The following is a 24500-nucleotide window of genomic DNA, read 5'->3' on the forward strand; positions in this document are numbered from 1 at the left end:
TGCAGAAGAATGAGTAGCTTATGTGGGCTGCTATTTTATCTGTATAAATCTAAAAGAATTAATATATCAAATTACATCTTCAGTGAGAACATACGGTGATAGCTGTTGTCCGAGGAGAAGAGCTAATTGAGCGTATTAAATTTTGCATTACTTCAGAAAACTGCTGTTAGAGTGATACTTAAAGTGCTTAGAAAGGGAAACATCTGCTAGAAGACTGGATTCAGTTACCCTGTTTTCTTCAGTTTAGAGTATTTTTTTATTGATCTGAGGCAGCAAATCAGATGAGATGGCAAAGAGTATTTATTTGAGTAGATAAATGGTTGGTTGCTTTATAATCTATTTCATAACAGGTATCAGATTAGAATTTAAGATGGACTGGTACTAGATGCCAAAAGTAGTTCTGACCCCAGATACGGATTGGACATTTGTATTTTTTTTTTTCAAAATAGGGAAAAAGCTTCTGGAGTTGACTTGCTTTATACCAGTATCACTGAAACAAAGGTAAATAGATCCATTAATTTGAGATGACTTCTTAATTTGACACTCATCCCCAAATTACAATGCTTAATGAAATATTAGTTTACTGACAAATTTCCTTTATTTTTGTTTCCCTTTGTTACAGATCAGTGTAAAACAATGTGTATCTTTTCCTGGACACATTAGCCTTTTATCAGTTTTCAACCCATCTCTACATTTACTTCCTATGTATTTGCTGGGTTTTTTTTCTTGATCTCTCTTTTCCACCTCTGTATTATGGGCATAGTTGGTGGCTATGTTCTATCTGGATGCTGGAAAACTGGAATCTCAGAGCTCTGACCAAAAACAAGCTTCATGGATCTTAGATCTCCAGCTGTTCCCTTACTAAAAGCCCTAGTGGTAACCAGAAGGCTTAGATTTTAATTACAGTTTGTGAGTATAATGTTATCTCATAACTTGGCTGCAAAACATAGTAATCTGTAGGAAAGGTCATGTTCAATTAACATGAAATTCTGTTAATTAACAGAAAATCAGAAAATTAAAAATGATGAGGTGAACAGTTCTAATCATGGTATTGTTTACAATCAGGATTATCATGACACTTCAGATACCTAGAGCAATGCAGTGGTGAAACTGAATCTAGAATTACATTAAAATAAATGGGGCAAGATTGGTTTCAATGAATATTGCCTCACTTATGCCAGTGGTGAATTTGGCCATCTGTCTGCAATTTTGCACAAATAACTCATTTACTTTTATCTAGCTTTATTCCAGTCCTTATAATGATTTACTCTTTGGCCTCCACATCTCACTCCACTTATATTAAACCTCAAAATTGCCATAAACCTCCCAATAACCCTTAAACATGACAGGCAGGATTTTCAGAAGTGGTGCTTTGGCCAGTTGAAATCAAGGGGACCCAGTGTTAGGCTAACGCTAAGCCCTCTTTTAAAAAATTTTGCCCTCTACCCCTGGTTCACACTTGGTTCCCAACCACAGTGTTTATAATAAGAGTGAAACATATTCCTGCATTTTATGCATGAAGAAGGCCATACGCAATGTCCTGAAGAGTAGAATGTGACTGTGTAAATTTAACCTGTACCTGCTATCCTTAATGAAGGCTCCAGGAGATATAAATTGAAAACTATTTCCAATCTTCCCTAAAATTACTCATCCTCCATCATGCCCTGAGGGAATTATAAAGTGTGTTCACTTTTCAGTTGTGGTGTGTAAAAAATGTGATTTAAAATTATTTACATAAAATTATACTTTCTTCAGCTAGAGCCCGGTTCTTCAGTGATTTCAGACCTATGTGAGCTGAACTATGGATGACAAAATATGCCTCTCCCATACAAATTAACAGCAATAATTAATAATAAATGCTTTGAAAACTGAATTAACCCTCCCTTTACCCATGTGAGCTAGGGATGACTTGTTATCCCTATTTTACAGATTTGGGAAGTCAAGACACAAGACCTTGCATGACTCACCCAAGGTCTTGCAAGCAGTCTGTTGCAAAGCCAGAGCTAGAATGCATATCTCTTGAATCCCAGTCCGGTGCATCAATCCAAGATTAATCTGTGTTTTCATGAGCTGTGTGTGTGTGTGTGTGATGTGAGGAACTCTCAACCAGTATGTGACACAACAGAAAAGGGAGAGAAGACTGAAGCCAAAACATGCACGATACAAAGCAGTGATGCACAACTGGAAAATCAGGTGCTCCATGTGTAGAGTACCTAATGAGTAGCTTTAATTTGAGGCATATGACTACCAAAATGTTATTTGGCAGCATTTTGAGAACAATCTTTTCGCTAACTCTTCTTGGCCTGAAAAGCATGGGTCACAAATATACTCCTCTTCAGCAACCAGGCTTGCTTGTCTTTATGCTACTCAAAAAGTGCAGTTTGCTTCAAGTGCAGTTTAAGCTGAAAAATGACTTTGCAAAACTGACATCACAGGGCTCCATGTTACTTGTACATGCAGCGGATCTTATCAGGAGACTTTGAGAGACAAAGCAAAGACTTGTTTCCTCTGAATGCCAGTGCTATACGTCAGAGGAGACTAAAGCTGGACTTTCTTTCTTTCTCATGAATCACCAATAACAAAAATAAAAGTTCTGCTGGCCATATTCTGCTGTGAAGAACAACTGTGCACCCTTATCACCCTCAGTGTGTTTGCATGGCGGGATCTCACTCGAACTGGGTAAACCGTTCTATTGATGATACATTAGAAGGAATGGAGTCTGGCTTGCTCTTCCTTCGTTGTGTTGGCTCTGCATGGCAAACAGGACTAAAACAGAGTAAAAAATCCTTATTTTTACTCCCCCCATCTTGGTTACTCAGGTCTGTTCCTAGCCTCTGAAAGCACCCAAGAAACAGATCTGATGAAAGATGAGGTGCAGTTTTTACATAGCTGCTTAACAGTGTGGAGCAACACTTCACAGAAATATGTCCAGTCACTGTTTCACAGGGGACTGCTGGTATTGAGAAACTTGTTCTACACTCGCATCTTCCTTACGGGTGTTCCCTAAAGGGCTCCTTTGCAGTACAGAAATTGGTAATTCTTGGTGATGATGTGCAGCACCATTTCCAGCTCTAATGAACTGAAACTTATTTCTTCTTTGGCAGATGGAGCTCAATGTGTGTCTCTTAACCTGTCCCTCAAATGTGTATATGAGTAGTAATCCTGAGAGAATTAGAAGCATCAAGTGGGAGTATATTGAGTTGAGGCATTTCTCTTGTGTGACCTCTTGAAGCTAACCTGTTGCTGTCTGCTGTGTGATGGAATAGGTTGTTTCTGTGTTGATAAGAGCAGCATTAAAATAGACAATAACTGTAAAGCATTATTCTACTCTGGAAAGTGGCAATCTAAAAATGGCACATTCATAGCCAAGAGATGTATTCTTTGTGTGTATTCATATCTTCAATGCTGACTTCAGTGATAAAATTAAGTCTTTACTGCTTCCAACAGAGGCAGCACAGCTAAGATAGAGCAAACTGGGTTCTGTTTCTTTTAGTGCAAGAGAGGGCCACATCTGGGTAGGGAAATTGTATGCAGGGCCATGAATGTAGGGCTGGGGCAGGGGGCTGGGGTGCAGGGTGTGGGAGGGGGTGCAGTGTGCAGGAAGGGGCTCAGGGCAAGGGGTTGGGGCAGAGGAGAGGTACGGGGTGTACCAGGGGGCTCGGGGCAGGGGGTTGGGGTGCAGGAGGGGTGTGGAGTGTGGCAGGGGGTTGGGGTGCAGGCAGGGGGCTCAGGAAAGGAAGTTGGGGTGCGGGGTGCAGGAAGGGTTTGGGGTGCAGGCTCCAGCCCGGCACTGCTTACCTGGAGCGGCTTCGGGGTGGCAGTGGCATGCACCTGGGCCAGGGCAGGCTTCCTGCCTGCCCTGGCCCCAGCCCCAGCCGCAGCCCTGGCCCCGGCCCCGGCCCCGGCCCCGTGCCGCTAGCAGAAGCGTCCGGCACCATGTCCCTGCTGCCCCTGGGGGAGGGTGGGCAGAGGGCTCTGCACGCTGCCCTTGCCTGTGGGTACCTCCCCCGAAGCTCCCATTGGCTGCGGTTCCCCATTCCCAGCCAATGGGAGCTTTGGGGGAGGTACCCACAGGCAAGGGTGCCCACCCTCCCCTAGGGGCTGCAGGGACATGGTGCCATAGGCTTCTGGTAGCGGCGCGGGGCCTGTGGTGCCACGGGGGAGGGGCAATCCCGCAGGCTGGATCCAAAGCCCTGAGGGACCAAATTCAGCACACGGGCCATAGTTTGCCCACCCCTGTTTTAGTGCATCAACATAAAATTTTTACTAATTTCAGATCACTTGCACACCTGAAAATCCATAATGACAGTCAACTCCAAAGCCTAATTGGGAGCAATGAAGTGTTAATCTTTTTGGGTGGTTTCTTTTAATTTCTTTTATTTAAAAAAAGAAAAAAAGTTAAATGCAAAATATGCTAACACAACAGCTTTTATATTAAAACATATGTCAGAAAAAGCAAAAATTAAGGTTTTTATAGTAACATTTAAGTACTCTACTTTGCCAGTTACTATATAGGATGTTAAACATGTAACTAAATATGCATGTTTGTTCAATGTGAGCAAACTAGTATTAGCACAAAAACATTAACTAGAGCTGGTCAGAAAAACTATGAAGGAACTAGGGCTGTCAAGTGATTAACAAATTAATCATGATTAATCTCACGATTAAAAAAATTAATCTTGATTAATCACACAATTAATCACGCTGTTAATAACAACAGAATACCATTTATTTAAATATTTTTGGATGTTTTCTACATTTTCAAATATATTGATTTCAATTACAACACAATACAAAGTGTACAATGCTCAATTTATAATTATTTTTTATTACAAATATTTGCACTGTAAAAAACAAAATTAATATTTTTTTCAATTCCCCTAATACAAGTACTGTCGTGCAATCTCTTTATCATGAAAGTTGAACTTACAAATGTAGAATTATGTACAAAAAATTACTGCATTCAAAAATAAAACAATGTAAAACTTTACAGCCTACCAGTCCACTCAGACTTACTTCAGCCAATCGCTCAGACAAACAAGTTTGGTTACAATTTGTAGGAAATAATGCTGCCTGCTTCTTTTTTACAATATCACCTGAAAGTGAGAACAGGCGTTCTCATGGCACTGTTGTAGCCAGCGTCACAAGATATTTATGTGCCAGATTCACTAAAGATTCATATGTCCCTTCATGCTTCAACTACCATTCCAAAGGACATGCGTCCATGCTGATGATGGATTCTGCTCGATAACAATCCAAAGCAGAGTGGACCGACGCATGTTCATTTTCATCATTTGAGTCAGATGCCATCAGCAGAAGGTTGCTTTTCTTGTTTGGTGGTTCAGGTTTCTGTAGTTTCCGCATCTGAGTGTTGCTCTTTTAAGACTTCTGAAAGCATGCTCCACGCCTCATCCCTCTCAGATTTTGGAAGGCACTTCAGATTATTAAACCTTGGGTTGAGTGCTGTAGCTATTTTTAGAAATCTCACATTGGTACCTTCTTTGCGGCTTGTCAAATCTGCTGTGAAAGTGTTCTTAAAATGAGCATGTGCTGGGTCATCATCCAAGACTGCTATCACATGAAATATATGGCAGAATGCGGGTAAAACAGAGCAGGAGACATAAAATACTTCCCCAAGCAGTTCAGTCACAAATTTAATTAACACGTTATTTTTTTAATGAGCATCATCAGCATGGAAGCATGTCCTCTGGAATGGTGGCTGAAGCACGAAGGGGCATACGAATGGTTAGCATATCTGGCACGTAAATACTTTGCAACACCGGCTACAAATGTGCCATGAGAACGCCTGTTCTCACTTTCAGGTGACATTGTAAATAAGAAGCTGGCAGCATTATCTCCCGTAAATGTAAACAAACTTGTTTTTCTTAGCAATTGGCTGAACAAGAAATAGGACTGAGTGGACTTGTAGGTTCTAAAGTTTTACATTTGTTTTGTTTTTGAGTGCAGTTATTTAACAAAAAATCTACATTTGTAAGTTACACTTTCGTGATAAAGAGATTGCACTACAGTACTTATGAGGTGAATTGAAAAATACTATTTCTTTTATCATTTTACAGTGCAAATATTTTAATAAAAATAATAATATAAAGTGAGCACTGTACACTTTGTATTCAGTGTTGTAATAGAAATCAATTTATTTGAAAATGTAGAAAAACATAAAAAATATTTAATACACTTCAATTGGTATTCTATTGTTTAACAGTGCGATTAATCGCAATTAATTCTTTTTTTTAGTTAATTGTGTGAGTTAACTGCGATTAATCGATAGCCCTAGAAGGAACTATCCATGGGAGAATGCAGTTCAGTTTATACTGCTTGGAAAATTTGTGGTGTTTTAACAGAAGTTTCATTTCAGAGAAATGATAAGGGGAAGAACCAAACACTTTTAGAATGAAATGTTTTGATTTTTGTTTTGAAATTACTTCGTTCCTTTTTTTAAATTTTGTATTATAAAGTCGAATTTGGATCACTTTTTACTGATCCAATTTTTTTTTTTTTTTTGGCATTTTCCTTCACAGACAACACTGAAATTTTTTGTTGTTTGTTCCAAGTTGGAATGAAACCAAATTTCAAAATCTCAGTCCTTTGTGAAACAGAATTTCCATCCGCAGCACAGCTCTAATGTTAGCACTTTGGAACTGTTTTTCGGCGATGATCTGTAACTTGTAGGCTCAATTTTGCACAAACAGTGTTAGCCTGAATCAGATTGCATATGCAGTAAGTCTGTTTTAAGCTTCTATTTGTTTGTACTTGCAACTTAAATAGCTAATATCTAAACCCTACCAGTTGTCTGCATTTTATTGTGGGCACAGAATTGAAGGCCCAATATATTTGTGTATGAAAAGCTATGCCTGCAAACCTGAGGCCCAGCTGTAAATCAGGCCCTGAGTAATAACAAGGCATATTAATGTTACATTAATGATTTTTGCATGTCGTATTATTACATAAAAAATCATAGGTGTGTTGGGGGAAACACAGTGCTATGTCTTGACATTAGAGGACAGATATTTAAAGGAGGGCAAAACCTGCATGTGAATACTCAAATGGGCATTTAAGACTTCAAAGTAGGGAACTGGGTTTGCAAATGATTGGTTAGATTTGCCCTTCCCGGATTTTCATGTATATGTATATTGTGTGTTGCCGTTCTATTGGGGTTACGGATATTTCTGCAGGGCTACCTACCACATCCTCTATTTTGGACATTAGGTCCTACATGCCTTCTTGTCCTTAAACCTTTGAATTTCAAGCAACGGATCATACTCCTTCTGTCAATGAAGTAGAGCTAAGAATGGCACAAATGGGAAAGGTGGGCTTACCTGTCCATCTGGGGAACAAGTCGCATGTGTGATTTTTGAAGGCTGATATGTGATTTGATTCCTGGTTAGAACTAGTAAATATGATGGGAACACATCACTTTAGGCCCTTTTTCTAAATCTCTACAAATTATTCTGTTTTATAGAAATATCACTGTCCCCTTTGGACATGTTTGTGAGCACAATTAGCAGAAGCACTTGAAGTCGACTTTTATTGTTAAAGCATCTAGCGGTGTCATTTTTTTCAAAATAGGTAACTATAATCATGACAAATTCATGAAATAAAGAGAAAAATACATTGCTTCAGTCCTCAAAGGACTTATGTTAACATGTAAATCATATGTTATTAGCTAAATTAAATTGTTCCACTACATTAAACAAGCCTGAACTAGAACATTGAGGCAAATTATATGTAAGCATGACTGAACAACTATCGGTAAAACCTGGTGACCAGAATTATGCAACTATGCATTTCCAGTAACATTTATTAAAACAAACAGCTTAAAACTTGTTTGGAGAGCTTACTTAAATCTTTTTAGTCAGAGGCAGTTCCTGTGTCTGGTAAATCAGATATATGAGCTCACTCAAAATGTGTTTGGTTTTTGTTTTCTTTTAATTTGCTTTCTGTAAACTTATGGTGTAAATCTGGATGATAATGATGATACTCAGCATTATGTAGTGCACGCTTTAGATCTGAGATTTTGAAGCCCAGTGGGAGCTTTATCATATCTACTGCAAAGATGTGTCATGAAGAATATTTACCGAAGTTTTCAAAAGTGACTTGTAATTTGGGGGGCCTTAATTTTTGGGTGCCCAAGTTCAGATATTTTAAAGGGGCCTGATTTTCAGAGGGTGGGTTCTCGGCACTTTCGGACAGTCTGGTTCCTTTGAGGTGTTGCGATGGACATCCCAATACAGAGGAATCCAAAATCCTTAGACATTTTTAGCCTTTGTAGTTAATCGTCGTGCCACATCTGAGGTAGATACGGTAAGTATTATCCCCATCTTCCAGAAGGGGGAACTGAGAGCTTGTCTACACTGCGATGTTGTCAACAAAAATTTTGTCTTTCACAGGGACTTAAAAAAGCCCCCCCCCCGTGAAAGACAAAAGTTTTGCCAACACAAGTGGCAGTGTGACCATAGCTTTGTTGGCAGGAGCATGCTCCTGCCGACAAAGCTAACGCCACTTGTGGGGCTGGAAGTATTTTGTCAGCAAAAGTGCCGACAAAATACCGACAGAGAGCATTTGCACATGCTGACTTTTAGCAACAAGGCTGTGTCGACACAGCCTTGTCACTAAAAGCTGCGTAGTGTAGTCAAGCCCTAAGGGTGAGAGGTGAAGCAACTTGCCCAAGGCTACACAGTGAGTCAGTGGCGGGACTTGGATTAGAAATAAGGAGCTCTTGTCTCCAAACACTGAGCTCATTCCACTACATATGGTGTGTCTCAAATCTATCTGATATATAAGCACAATAATAAAAAGCTTAGACTGGTCTTTGTTTGCAGATGACGACAGTTCTGTTCATTTATTGGACCATAATTTCAGCCAGCCTCAAAGTAACATCTAAATATCCACAACCAATATCATCACAAAATTGGGCTTGCAAATGAGACTTCCCTATTCACATAAAATGCCTTTTTCATATGTACAATAATGCCCCACTTAATGTCCTCTCGCTTAACATTGTTTCAATCTTACGTTCCTGATCAATTACAAAACATGCTCCTTTTAAAGTTGTGCAATGCTTCGCTATAACGTTGTTTGGCCGCCTGCTTTGTCCACAGCTGGCAGCCCCCAATCAGCTCCTCTACGCCCCGCCCCCCCCAGTGTCTCCCACCCGCCAGCAGACCCCACAGATCAGCGCCCTCCTGCTCCTCCCCCCGCCTCCTACCCGCGGCAATCAGCTGGTTTGCAGTGTTAAAGAGGCAGGTGGGGAGGGGGAGCCTGCGCGCTGTGTCCTCGCTCCTCCCCCCTCCCTCCTGAATGCCACAAGCCAGCTGATTGCCCCGGGCAGGAGGCAGGGGAGGGAGGGGGAAAGAGCAAGGATGCAGCATGCGGAGTAAAGGGGGAGGAGTGGGGGAAGAAGAGGTGGGTTAAGGGTGGGGACTTGAAGGAAGGGGTGGAGTTGGCGGGCCGAGGGTTGACCCTCCCGCCCCTGGTGCTTGCAGAGGGGGGGAAGCTGCTGCTGCTGCGCAACGTGCTTCTCCTAGCCTACAGCACCTTCAGCCTCCTTGCCTGCCTCACTGTCTCCAGTGCCAGTGGGCTGTGCCTGTGTGGGGTAAGGCGGGGGACCCTCCCAACTATAGTACTGTACTGTACGGCAAAAAAAACAATTTCCCTGGAACCTAACCTGCCCCCCCATTTACATTCATTCTTATGGGGAAATTGGATGTGCTTAACATCGTTTCTCTTAAAGTCGCATTTTTCAGGAACATAACTACAACGTTAAGCGAGGAGTTACTATATAGATTAAACCTATGAACGTATAGCAAAGCGTAGACATTGCTATATATCTGATCAACTCTAACGTGCATTATGCATATTTCAAATGGTCTGAAATGAGAAATTCAAAGAGAAACCCAAGGCATGTGAAAGTGAATCGAAACAGAAGAGAAGGTTTGCATGTCCCCCTGAAAACACAGGCCACTGACATTCATACGCTTCACTGTAATGTCGCTTTATAGGCATGTGTCAGTGGCCAGTTTGCATGCCTAGGTTATGAACACTGTTGATAGAAAACATTAAATAATGTAATAATGAATTCTAATAGCCTGCTCTGCTTTATTCTTTTAGGGAATCAGTAGCCTGTTCAGTTCACTGAAAGTAGTCCGACTTCTTCGGCTGGGTCGTGTGGCTCGGAAGTTGGATCATTACATTGAGTATGGAGCAGCTGTCTTGGTTCTGCTGGTGTGTGTGTTTGGTCTTGCCGCTCACTGGTTGGCTTGCATTTGGTACAGCATAGGAGATTATGAAGTTATTAATGAGGATACAAACACAATCCGAACGGAAAGTTGGCTCTATCAGCTGGGGGAGTCCATAGGAACGCCTTATCGGTTTAACTCGACAGGTTCAGGGAAATGGGAAGGGGGGCCAAGCAAGGATTCTGTTTATATCTCCTCGTTGTACTTCACAATGACTAGCCTCACCAGTGTTGGATTTGGGAACATTGCCCCCACTACGGATGGCGAGAAGATCTTTGCGGTCGCTATGATGATGATTGGCTGTAAGTACCAGAGATTTCATTTTTTTCATAGATAACAGGTATAAAGTCTTCCTGTGCAAGTTAACCTTTATAAAAATTTCTTACGCAGTATCTTAAGGGTTTCTAACCAATCTTTAAAACTCAGTTTTGTGACAACATTTAGACATCATTACATAAAATATTATGATTTTTCTGGTATGATATTTTAAAATCAAGGGTGAGAAATCTTGCATTAATGTTGCATGATATTAGAATGACTGTTTCTGTAACAAAATATAGTTGAATTTCTGCTTACATTTAAACAATTAGAACATGCAAGTTCTGGGTAATTAAAGACCATATATATGCAATCAAACAAGAATGAAATGTATTAATGTTTGTTTGAAACTAAGTACCTAATCCTGAAGATGTTTACTTGTCTGAACAACTGTATGCTGTGAAGTCAATAGGACTATTCATGTATGTAACGTTACTTGTGTGTATAAATGTTTGCATAATTGGGAACTAAGTGAGTAATTCAAAAAATCTCATCTTTCAATTCACTACTTTCTGGATTTTACAGTATCTAAATTTATATGTACAGTTCTTATATTCAGAGATGGAAATGCTTCCCTTACTATATTACACAAATCAAGAGTCAAGCTGCCAGAATAGAACCTAGAATATTTTGTTATAGAGGACGCTGGTAGTGACACATATGTTCAGGTTTCCTAAACTTTCCCATATGAAAGAATCTTGCAATTTTTTTTTTTTGAGGAGCTCTAACATCTATAGTATTTGCAGTAGGGCTTTGAAATTCAACAGCGAGAGATCTAGGGGCCAGATAAGTGCCTTTTCTTTGTTACGTGAAATTCCATTAATCTTTAATTGAGTTATAAACTGTTGAAAATTGCCTGTCTGTTGTCAGCAAAATGTTGGTAGCATGTCAGACTGGTATCTTGAATACTAACATTCTAAGGAGAGAGACTGGTGCTGCTGCCAAAACAATAGCAGTAAGTACAGCGAACCTTGGGAGCAGACAGTCTCTCTGTGATGGTGGGAGAGAGCTGGGTTGAAATCCTCTTACAACCTACCTTGGACTCATCATGTGGCTGCAGTGGTCTTTCTCCCTACCCTCGGGGAGCATCACACTGGATAGGAGCTCCTGGGCAGAGGAGAGAGACAGTTGGGCCTGGCTCCTTCCAGACCCAGTACATGGTGGAGTAGTCTAGTCCATGCTCCGATAACAGCCTCCTTCTGTAATCAGCCCTGTAGCGAAAGTCTGTGCTGAAACTTCAGGGTTCAAACCCTGATGATGATTGATGGGGGGAAGGAGAAGGGAATGGGTTTGTGACAACTAACACAATAGAATTTTCACCCTTTTTCCTTTTATAAAAACAAACCATAGGAAATTACTTAACATGCTCTTAATGTTTTGTGTGTGTTTTGTTTTTAAGTTGCAAAGTCAAGCACCCAAGTTGCCTGTGCAACCTGAATTCAACCCCCTTGTGCATCATGATCTAGTTTTTAATTGCATGATCACATCCTCTTTCATTGCAGAGGACCCCTACCTCATTCAAGATGGACCCGCTCTTGGGGTGAAGCAGGGCTGTGTAGCGAACGATGCTGTTTTTCGGTCCCCTGCCTCATTTGTTCCAGAAGTAGGAAGCTGCGAAGTAAATGAAGGAAAAAGGATGATCTCATGGCTAAGGCAGTCGAACACCACACCAGAGAATTCAGTTCTATCCCTGCCTGTGTCGCAGAGCTTCTACGTGATGTTGAGCAATTCACTTAAGCCAAAATTTTGTCAAGTGAACACTAATTTGTTCCTTATTTTATGGGCACCCAGACAGAGACACCTGAGGTCTGATTTGCAGAACTGCAGATCACTCATACCTACAACTGGGGTCAACAGGAGCTGTGGATGCTCAGCACCTCCAGAAGTGTGATGTGGAGGGATGAGCTCAGAGTTGGGAGTCAAGAGGTCATGAATTCTAATCCTGATTCTGTCACTGATTCACCAAAGCCTAAGTCTTGCTTGTCTCAGTTTTTCCATCTGTAAAATAAAGAGAATAGTATGTGGAGATTAATATTTGAGTCACTTGGTTATAACAGTAATGGGTGCCCTAGAAATGACAATGAGGAAGCAAATAATTCCATATTCAGAGCAAGGTTTTGACAGTGAGCAGTAAATAAGACCAGGGCTATGCACTGAATGACGATAAAAAGAAATATTGAACACTTATATTCCTTAACCACTGTCCATCTTGAATACAGAATGAGTCAGGTCTCCTGTGGGGAAACAATAGTAGGTGATCATGTAATTAGACTGTATCATTGTGTGTGCATGCGTATGCATGCAAGGGGGCACAATTAAGGATGCACAGGCAACCTTAATTCTGGCCTTTCCTGACGTTTAAGTGCTTGACATTGCAATCTAAGTACTCTTTGGTTATTGTGGTTATTTATGTGTACAGGACACTCTGTATAGATCATGTGATGTGCTTTAGGTGAAAACAGTGATGGGCCAAATTCTCGGCTGGTGAAAATCAACATAACTCTATTGATGTCAATGGAACGACACCAGCTAAGGAGCTGGCCCTGTATGTTTACAGATGCCCAACTAAATCCTACTTTAAATGAAAAAGTCTGACTTACCCTCCAATGGGACTGCTTGATTGAGGAAATGGGACAACTCATGGGAGAAAATAACTGAAGGTTTCACAATCGAGCTTTTTATGTGATATCTGTATTGCATTTATTATATTACATCTCTACTGGCTTTCTAATCTCACAGTGCTTAATAACATGAGATGTGAACAAAAAATTGGAGCAAAGCTTGAACCAATCACACAATCTACTGTTGGAAAATGAGTCTGGCACAGATTGGAAAGAATATGTCTAGGTCACCTGAAATCAGTATGACAGACCAAGCAAATGGAAACCTGGTGCTCTCTCTTAATCAGAGACTATATGATAAATGACTTCAAACATTTTCTAAATCTTTGAAAAAATGGCCAAAACAAACACTTCAATAGGCTTCATGTGTAAATTGATTTGAATCAAAGTGCATGACTTGCAGAGATAAAAGAGAATTAGGTGATAATGTAAAAGACCTCAAGAAATAAATTATGGAAAGAATTATCTTGACTTTTGAGACATTTTTATTACAGTAGTGTCCAAGAGGACAGAAGAGTGAAAAGTTAGTGGATATTCTGTGAACAATGGAAGGAAGAAATATTTTCTGGACAAATGGACTTTGGACCAGATCCTGCAGGCTGCAGCACATCCCCTGAGATGTGGTGAACACCCAGAAGTACCATGATTTTAAAAAGAGTTAAGCGTGTGCTCAGCGTGTTACTGGATCATGTGTTAATGCAAAGGACAATACCTTAAATTCAGAATAAGCAAATATGCCTAATACTACCTTCTTTTTCCTTCCCAGGACTATGGGAAAAAACATGTGTACTCTGACTACTCAGAATAATGTTCTAATGGCTAAATGTTCTCTAAATGCTTCCGGGATCATCCTCAAAAATCTAATAATCCAAGGCCTTCTAGTTTCTTCTGGTAAAGGAAACAAAGGGCCTGCCTGACTCCTTGCTTATCCCAAAACTCCAGTTGAAGTCAAGGAGTTGCAAGGAATGCAGGATCAGGCCCAGAATTTCCTCCTCCTATGATGTTCTTCCCACTCCCCTTCCAAATGACATGTCTTTCAGAGCTGCATGAATTAGTCTTCTTGTTGTTGGCATGGAGGATCACCTTGTGGCCAGCCTCTGATGGATTTTATGGTATTGAGGGGCAATTCTTACGATACAAATGTTATTGCTTTGGGATAGATACGCTGTATTTTTTTTCCTCCTTCAGTTTTACAATTTGCATGTGCTAGTGTTTTCTTTGGTTACTGCTGACAGGTTCTAGCCAGGGCATTGTGCTGTGATCTCAGATGACATTGGCATAAAATGTTGCACAGTAATTATACAAGTAAGCTGAGTGTTCTTTTGTTATGTAATGTCTGCTAAGGAGACCAGTAACAATTCACTGCATTTCATACCTTGACACCAACTAAGTGGCTCTCTGAAATTAGAATCAGGAGATTGTCTTCTACTCTGCTTTTTATTTTTAATTCCCTATTATGTGCTGTGTACAACTTGGTTTATATGTATTAAATAGATAACTCAGCACTTTTGCATAGGTATTGGAAGGCCACGCTGACTGGGGTTTATTATTCTGTAGACATGGCCTCCTGTGGTATTTTTCATATGTAAAGTGTCCCATGTTGTGATGTGTGAGTGGATTCATAAGGCAAAGAGTCCATCTAGTCTAGAATTTCTCACATTATCTCTAAATGCCTTAGAAAACATCCTCAGAAGTCTAATAATCTAAGGCAAGTTAGTTACTGCCAGTGAAGAAAACACAGGGCCCCAATACTTTATTCCTTGCTTTTGCCCACACCATGACTTAATAGAGGTTTGTCTTGCAGACACTGCCCCTCTGACTGCCAATGGAATAATGTCCCTGTGGCAACTACAATCTTTATTCACATTATTAATAGGAAAGCTTGTATTTAGCTGTGTCTTCATACACTGAGCAGGTGCGAACAAAGAGGAGGAGCCAGTCCCATATGGTCAGGCGGGTCTCCACTGACCACCATCTAAGTACTCTGAAGACGGTTGGTGTGCTGTGAACCACAGCCTATTTACCTGGTCTTGTAATTGAAATAATGCAGCAAACGTTGAACATGCATGATACTTAGGGCTGCTCTTGGACTGTTAAGAGGAAATGTACATACATAAAGTGAGAGAAGATTTTGTTCCCTTGGAAGTGAAAGCACAGATAAGAATTACTCAAGAAATACACTTAGATCATCATGGGCCTAGGTCTCTTTAGTGACATGTTCATCTCACTAGCAAGTGAGGGTTAGCTGGATTATTTCATAAAATGCTGCCATTACACATCAGACCTCTTGTGATCCTTCGGACAGACCTGGGTTGGGACCAAAACTCATTTTGAAGTAAGTATAGTTTTATGGATAATCTATTGATCCAGGGCTCTTCTGTTCCCTTCAGTGTTCGTGGCAAGGTGACAGAATTTGACAGCTGATTAACACCCTTGCTGTAGTGTTTGCAGCTCAGTTTCAGCAGTTTGGGTGCAGTGGGATAACCAAGACAACTGACATGGCCTGAATATATTGTTCCAACCAGTCCAGGAGGGGGTTGGACTTCTCCAAGAGGGTGGGGGCCCAGGCCAAGATCTCCCCACAGTCAGCAGACTGATGATGAGCCCTACTTGGGCCTGGTGTGTGGGGAACAATTGGGGGCCACAGTCAGAAGAGGAGCCAGTGGTGGTTTAGGAAATCTAGGAATTGAGCACAATCACCACTAAACTTGTGTGGGAGTGGGACCTTCGGCTCTTGGGAGGCAAGAGCCAGGGTTGCCTGTGGAGTTGCTTGGGCTCGTAGGGCTGCATTCTGCAGCTGCAGGGTGGACACTTATATCTGCAAGTTCTGTATGGTCCCAAGCAGCTCCGCCGGGGAAAACCTGGCCTGAGTGGGGTCCATGCCAATGAGGTGGGCCCTTATGCTTTGTATTGGGCTAATTAAACTGTAGCCAACCAGGCTATGGGCAGTCAAGCCTAGTGGTGGAAGTGAGAATTCAACCTATGAGTTAGAGCTGGGTCTAGGGTGGGCAGCGTCCAAGAAACAAGCTAAGGGTCAGTACCAGAGGGACAGAAGCCAAATGCCAGAGCCAGAGGCAGATCCAGAGATCAAAGTCAGAATCTGAAGCTGGGTGGAGCAGGGTCTAGAATAAGGGCAAGCATATATGCAGGGGTCACTGCCAGTTTCAAGGCAATACATTGGTTGCCTAGTCGTGAAGTTAGGGGGCAGGTCAGTAGCGCATCCTAGCTCATCTGGGTCCTTGATACCCTCCAACCATTCTGAAACATAGCCAGGAACACTGCTGCATTGCAACAGTTGTCCTTCATTCCCGCACTCCAAACCCCTCAGCCCCAGCTCCACATCAGAGCCCACACCCCCAGCTAGAGCCCTCACCCTCACCCCCTCCCACACCCCAACCCTCTGAACCAGCCCGGTGAAAATGAGTGAGTTAGGGAGGGTGGGAAGAGCGAGTGACAGAGGAAGGGGGGCGGGGCAAGAGTATTCAGTTTTGTGTGAGTAGAAAGTTGGCAACCTTAGGACCAGATGGTATTCACCCAAGAGTTCTGAAGGAACTCAAATGTGAAATTACAGAACTACTAACTATAGTTTGTAACCTATCATTTAAATCCGCATCTGTACCAAATGACTGGAGGATAGCTAATGTGATGCCAATTTTTAAAAAGGACTTCAGAGGTGATCCTGGCAATTACAGGCTGGTAAGCCTGACTTCAGTACTGGGCAAATTGGTTGAAACTTCAGTAAAGAACAAAATTGTCAGACACATAGATGAACTTAATTTATTGGGGAAGAGTCAACATGGTTTTTGTAAAGGGAAATTATGCCTCACCAATCTACTAGAATTCTTTGAGGGGGTCAACAAGCATGTGGACAAGGGAGATCCGTTGGATATAGTGTACTTAGATTTTCAGAAAGCCTTTGACAAGATCCCTCACCAAAGGCTCTTAAGCAAAGTAAGCAGGATAAGAGGGAAGATTCTCTCATGGATTGGTAACTGGTTAAAAGATAGGAAAGAGGAGGGTAGGAATAAATGGTCAGTTTTCAGAACGGAGAGAGGTAAATAGTGGTGTTGGGACCAGTCCTATTCAACATATTCATAAATGATCTGGAAAAAGGGGTAAACAGTGAGGTGGCAAAATTTGCAGATGATACAAAAATATTCAAGATAGTTAAGTCCCAAGCAGACTGCGAAGAGCTACAAAAGGATTTCACAAAACTGGTGACTGGGCAACAAAATGGCAGATGAAATTCAATGTTGATAAATGCAAAGTAATGCACATTGAAAAACATGATCCCAACTATACATATAAAATGATGGGGTCTCAATTAGATGTTACCACTCAAGAAAGAGATCTTGGAGTCATTGTGTATAGTTCTCTGAAAACATCCACTCAATATGCATCAGCAGTCAAAAAAGTGAACAAAATGGTGGGAAATCATTAGGAAAGGGATAGATAATAAGACAGAAATATAATATTGCCTCTCTATAAATGCATGGTATGCCCACATCTTGAATACCGAAGCTGGTCTCCCCATCTCAAAAAGATAACCAAAATGATTAGGAGTATGGAACAGTTTCCATATTAGATGAGATTATGAAGACTGGGGGGAGTTTTCAGCTTGGAAAAGAGATGAGGAAGGGGGGATATGATAGAGGTCTATAAAATGACGACGGGTATGGAGAAAGTAAATGAGTAAATAACACTTCCGTCTTCTGATAACACAAGATCTAGGGGTCACAAAATGAAATTAATAGGCAGCAGGTTTCAAACAAAGAGAAGGAAGTATTTTTTCACACAACGCACAGTCAACCTGTGGAACTCCTTACCTGAGGATGTTGTGAAGGCCAAGACTATAACAAGCTTGATATATAAAAAAGAACTAGATAAGTTCATGGAGGATAGGTCCATCAATTGCTATTAGCCAGGGTGGGAAGGGATGGTGTCCCTAGTCTCTGTTTGCCAGAAGCTGGGAATGGGTGACAGGGAATGGATCACTTGGTGATTACCTGTTCTGTTCATTCACTCTGGGGCACCTGGCATTGGCTACTGTCAGAAGACAGGATACTGGGCTAGATGGGCCTTCGGTCTGACCCAGTGTTTATATGTTGAATGGTAACCAGTAAGTGTAAGGGAATCATAAAAGGCTGTGAAATGGTTCTTAACTTGCACACATGTGGTATTCTTTCTGAGGAGTTGGATAAGTGTGTGAGTGTACACCAGGATATGGAACCTCCTGAATCTCACACCACATACTCTCACTGGCCCTTGTCACTATGTGCATACTGAGGCATTGCTCAAAAACAGTAGAAGGAAGGTGACATAGGCAACCTTTTTATCCCTCCCGCTTCTTTTTGTCCTTTAATTGGACAACAGATTCCTTTGGGTGAGAGTGAGTGTAATGTAAAAGGAGATGAAGAGCTTGTACATTTCAGCCATTATAAGCAAAGTAAAGGTATGTGTGTGTTAATGGCACATAGTGGGGCTTTGCTGAAAGAGGGCAGAGTTAAGGTTGCACGAGCAACCATAACTGTGTTTTCTGACCTTCAGACATTTGAGTTTTGCTCAACTCTGTGTTTTTCAAGAAGACAACATACCACCCAGCAACCTTAAGGCAGAGTGTAGTTTTTTGCCACTGAATTGCTACAAAAAAGGACTGGTAAATGCTGCCAATAATGCTCTTTGGCAGAAAAAAATTACAGCATTAAATTCAGTGTAACAGTTAGCTGGTTATTCTGTCTTAATTGTGGGACAGCAGAGATAATTTACTATTGTTGAATAAGTTTGCTAAACTCCCAAACCACCTCCCCCCCTCAAAAAGTACTTCCAGACTGCGTAGAGTATAATTGTTAATTTCTTGTTTCAAAATAATTTTACCATTAATAATGTTTGTTACACATCTGTCTACTCCCCAAAGAATTTTCTGCTGGTGAGCTCCCAGTGGCACATATAAAATCTTAAAAAGCAATCTATCTAGCATATTGCCTGCTTTATTGTCTGTCTTCAACAACAAAACAAACATAAAAGCAACTTGGAAAAGAGAGGTAAAGCAGATTGCTGATTACAGTTTGAATAGAAACGGATGTAGCTGACTGACACCTTTTATTGCCTTTTTATTGAAAATGTAAATCTAAACTTCATCCAGAAATAATTGTGCTTGTACAGACAAAGATATCTTTATCTGAGGATGCACAACTAATTTAGATGTTATTCAGGCCCCATAAAATTGTTATATATAGTTGTAGATTAAGGTCAGAAAGGACCATTATGATCATGTAGTCTGACCTGCTGCAAAACAAAGAAAATAGAGCCCCACCCAATAATTTCTCAACCACGCCCATAAAGATTTGTTATAGCTCAAACAGAAGTTAAGAAAGACACCAACCTTCAGTTAAAGACTTCAAGTGATGGAGAATCCACCATGCCCCTAAGTTGTTCCAGTGATTAGTTACCCTCTCTGTTAAAGATGTGTGCCTTATTTCTAGTTTGAATTTGTCCAGCTTCTGCTTCCTATCCCTGGATCTCATTAAGCCTTTTCCTGCTAGATTAAAGAGATATCTACTGTTAGAAATCCCCTGCCCCCGGCCCTGGCCCCACCATGTAGATACCTTTAGACTGTGATCAAGTCACCTCTTAACCTTGTCTTGGATATAGATAGTGTTCCCAAATCCATTTTACACATAAGTAAACTGAGGCATAAAAGGGTAAAATGGCATGCCTGCCTTATCACAAGTACTGGGAATAGAAGCATGAGGCGTTAACCTATATACCAAATACGATTATTATATTTGTTCCCAGTCTCTACCATTCATGAGTCCTATAATTGACAAGACACCTAAACATTAGAGAAAAATACCAATTCTGCAGCACGTTATAGGACAAGGAAAAGACATCATATTCCCTATCTCCTTGAGAGTGGCAATGACAAATACCAGAACAATGAGGGACAAGTCTTACACATCTCTCCAAAATTTGACTTTCTCACAAAACACAGGTGCTCATATACAACAATTTCCTGCCTTCCTCCAAGTAGCATAGGAATTGGTGTTTTAAGGGAGCATCAGTTTCAGATTGGGCTGAACGATGATATAAAGGATGGACTGGCATGGGTCAAGCCAATGTCCCGTCTGGATGAACTGATCGACCTGAGTATCAGAATTGATCAGTGGCACCATGAATGTGGCCAAGCCCTGACAGTACCCCTGCTTCCCACCTCTCAACTGTGCACCCCATTCCAAGACCTGGAACCCATGCAGGCCCACCCATGCCTGGGTGAGGCTGGGAAGAACCAGTGCTGAACTTTCAGGCCTGTGTCTGTGTTGTGGGGGCAGCAGACCCTTTGCCTTGAGATGCAACGGTCAGAGCAGATTCAGGGTCAGGAGATGCCAAAGTCAGGTTGGGCTGATTCCTTTTAACCTCCACATGCCTTTGTCAGGATGGCAGCAACCTCAAATTCACCCTTGATGTGTCTCCGATTGCCATTAAAGCACTGACTCTAGGCAAGGCTAAGGGTCTACCTGGAGGATCTGCCTAACTTGGGAGCCTCCGGCAATTTTATGGACCAGGATGTGGTTAAGGCCCAAGAGATTACTGACATGCATAAAAATTCCCTGGATCTGGTGGAAACTAATGATGGGTCGTTCCTGGCCTCAGGGCTGGTCACACACCAGACCACCCTCTTAGGGGTCATTACACTCCAGGGGCACCAGGAAACTCTGCAGTTCAGATTGACTCAGGCACCCTCATTCTCCAGTCATCCTGGGAATGCCCTAGCTCACTTTTCCTGACCCCTGTATCCATTGGTGAAAAGGGACAGTATTCTTTTGCTCTCAGTACTGCCAATGATTCTCCCTTCTAGAGGCCAGAGAATTGGTATCCTCTGCAGCTCATGTCATCATTTGGGGAATCTGTGCTACAAGAGAATGGGCCCATTGGAGTTGGCTGTACCACCAACTGTCCCATCTGCTGCAGCTGACAAAATACTTGGCAAGTACCACAGCCTTGCAGATGTACTTGACAAGGAAAATGTGGACACCCTTCCATCACACTGCAAAGACAACTGCCCAATTGACCCTCACCTAGGTGCTGAAATTCCCTTTGGCTGCATACACACCCTTTCCAAACCACAGTTCCAGGCCTTTTGTGTCTGTCTGCAGGTGAATCTGCAGAAGGGGTTTATCCAGCTGTCCATCTCTCCAGCTAGGGCCCCAATCTTCATTAGATACAATGGTTCCCCCCCTACATTGACAAATGGCCGTCAATAAGGTGATGGTTTGGAACCGTTAACCACTTCCCATTCATGAACTCCTAGACTGAGTATGCTCTGCTCAAATGTTTATAAAGGTAGGCCTCCACAGGGCGTATAACCTGGTGAGAGAAGAAGAGTGAAAAACCATCTTCTCCACCCCATATGGACACTTTGAATACCTGGTGATGCTGTTCAGTCGCTGTAATGCTCCTGTGACCTTCCAGCACTTTATCAATGACGTTTTCTGGGACATGCTGATTACATTCATGATGGTCTCTTGATAACCTTATATTTTGTAAACGACCAAGCACAGCACAACCAGCATGTATACATGCCTTAAAAAGGCTCCGCCAATGCCTCCTATATGGCAAGCCAGACAAATACCAGTTGGATCAGGACACAGAGTTTCTTGGCTGTATCCTCTCATCTGAAGGCCTGGATGGCTGTCACTTTTTGTGGGTCCACAGCAATGACTGGATGGCATCCAGGGGGAGCACTGCATTTTGGGCTTCGCCAATTACTATAGGTGGTTCATCAAGGGTTTCTCAGGGATGGTTCCCCAATCATAGCCTTCCTGCAGAGAGAAGCCCATTTTTTTTTGGTTCCCAGAGGCATGGGTGTGTCTTGCATGCCTAAAGCAGAAATTCATCACAGCCCCCGTTTTGGTTCACCCTGACCCAGGCCAGCCATTTATGGTAGAAGCAAATGACTCAAACTTTGTACTGGGAGCAGTCATATCCCAAATGAGAGCCTCCAATGATCAGCTTCATCCTTTTTGTGCTTTTTACTCATGCAAACTCATTCCAGCGGAGCAAGACTATGAAATGAAAAGCTACTGGCCATTAAAGCAGCCTCTGAGGAATGGCAGTGTCTCCTGGTAAGTGCCAGATTCCCAATCCAAGTCCTCACCAATCACAAAACTTGGAATTCCTAAAGACAGTTCAGCACCTAAATTTGCGACAGGTCTGCTGGTCCCTCTTCTTCATACTATTTGACTGCTTGGTGACTTATTGCCCCAGGACCAGGAATAGAAAGGCAGATGCATTATCTCGAAAGAGAGAATATGGTGAACTTGACTATCCGTAATTCTCAGACCATCAAATTTCATCTCTGGTACCACTGTCTGTGACCCGATATACTCCATACGTTCCCTGCTGCCTAACGATCCCGTTGCAGTCAGATCCGCCTAGACAATGCCAATGCCTAGATTGCCTCAATCATCACCGTCTCAGGAATTTTGTATAGGAAAAGGTGTGTCTATGTACCTGATGCCTGCTCCAGGTTGCAAGTCCTACAAATCTACCACAATGTTCCTCTAGCAGATCACTTTGATCAATTCAAGACCCAGACCCTGGTGTTGAGGAGTTTTTGGTGACTATCTCTGTGCTTTGGTAGCAAACTATGTATGGTTCTGTGACCTTTGTGCCTATACCATATCTCCCCTGTTCGAAACTGCTCAGTCTCCTTCAGCCCTTGCCCACTCCACATCAGCTTTGGGCCACTGTGTCGATGGAGTTCATTGTGGAGTTACCAACAGTACAGGACAATTCTAGTGGTGGTCGATTTCCTGACAAAGATGGTGCATTTTATACCATGTTGCAGCCTCCCTCATTGCCCATGAAACAGCCGATCTGTTCAAAAATATGACATCTTTTGCCTTCATGGGTTGCTCACAAGCATAGTAGCCTCGTGTGGGTCCCCGTTTGTTTCATGCTTTTGGCGGGAATTTCTGCACCTCCTGGGCATCAAACCTTGCACCTCATTGGTTTACCACAGTCAGCCAGAGAGAGTCAATCAGGTCCTGGAGTAGAACCTACACGGTTCCTACATTGCCACCAGAACAATGGGCTGGCATTCATTCCCCACACAGAATTCACTTACAACAACTCCACACACAACACGACCCAGAAGACCCCTTTCTTTGTGAATTCTGGGTTCCACTCTCTAATCCCCCTTGACTTACCAATGCCCATTGTTGCTTACCTAGCCACATGCATCCACCAAGAACCTCAAGAACTCATGCACCGGTTAGAAGAGGCTAAAACCTCATACAAGTGCCATGCTGACTGCCTCAAAGTAAGGGATATGGTTTGGCTGTCCACCCAAAACCTGTGATCCACCCATCCATCCACAAAGCTGAACCACAAGAACTTGGGGCCTTATGCAATCATGGAATAACTTAACCTGGTAGCCTTTCAACTGCAGCTGTCACAATCCCTCACAATCCACCTCATGTTCAATGTCTCCCTTCTGAAGCCTTTCATCAAGAATCCCTTCCCACACTGCATCACTACTTCCCTTTTGTTGATAACCATGCATGGCCAAGAGGAATATGTGATCCAGCAGATTCTGAACTCCCACCAAGTTTGGGGAAAACTCCACTATCTGACTGGGAGGGATATGGTCTAGAGGAGTGTTCATGGGCACAGAACACATTCATGCCCTGGACCTCCTGCATGACTTCCGCTGGGCCTGTCCTGCGAAACCCAGCCCAAGGTCTCCTGGGAGGTGATGTGGAAAGGAGGCAGGTGCTGTCAGGGACCGGACCAGATCAGCTAGGACCAGCTGCTGGCCTGCTCCCTGGCTAACTTTGTTGCTGGACAACCAGTGAACCCAGATGCACTGCCTTGAGAGAGTGACTCCAGCCCCTGAGAGGCTGCTGGTTTAGCAGCCCAGCTTATAAGCCTGGCCCACACTGCAGATCAGGGCTGCTCAATGCAAAACATGCCCATGACTGTGCTTGCCCTTGTTTCAGCTCTGCTCCAGTCCTGCTTCCAGGCCCTGCTCCTGTTTTGTTCCAGCCACTGCTTCCCTCTGGCTTCAGACTTCTGACTTCAAGCCCCAGCTCTGCCTCACAACTCTGGTTGATCCCCCGGTTCTGGCATGCGGCTTCTGTCTCTCTGGTACTGATCCCTGGCTCTGCCTCTGGCTTACGACTCCAGTTTACTCTCTGGCTCCAGCATTTGGTTTCTGTTCCTCCAGTACTGACCCTCAGCTTGTTTCCTGGACCCAGTTCTAATAAGTAGGCTGAACTCTCACTTCCACTACTAGGCCTGACCA

General features: G+C 42.5%; 1 protein-coding gene across 1 annotated transcript in view; it reads left to right on the top strand.

The window, feature by feature from the left end:
- Positions 1 to 24500, top strand: part of KCNH1 (potassium voltage-gated channel subfamily H member 1) — a 312945-nt gene that overhangs the window by 66434 nt on the left and 222011 nt on the right. The window contains exon 7 of the mRNA XM_078851976.1: positions 10129 to 10558. Within this exon, the coding sequence (XP_078708102.1) occupies positions 10129 to 10558 (430 nt within the window). The remainder of the gene's footprint in view (positions 1 to 10128; positions 10559 to 24500) is intronic.

This window comes from Lepidochelys kempii, chromosome 3 (assembly GCF_965140285.1).
Source record: "Lepidochelys kempii isolate rLepKem1 chromosome 3, rLepKem1.hap1, whole genome shotgun sequence".
In the NCBI taxonomy this organism is placed as follows: Eukaryota; Metazoa; Chordata; order Testudines; family Cheloniidae; genus Lepidochelys; species Lepidochelys kempii.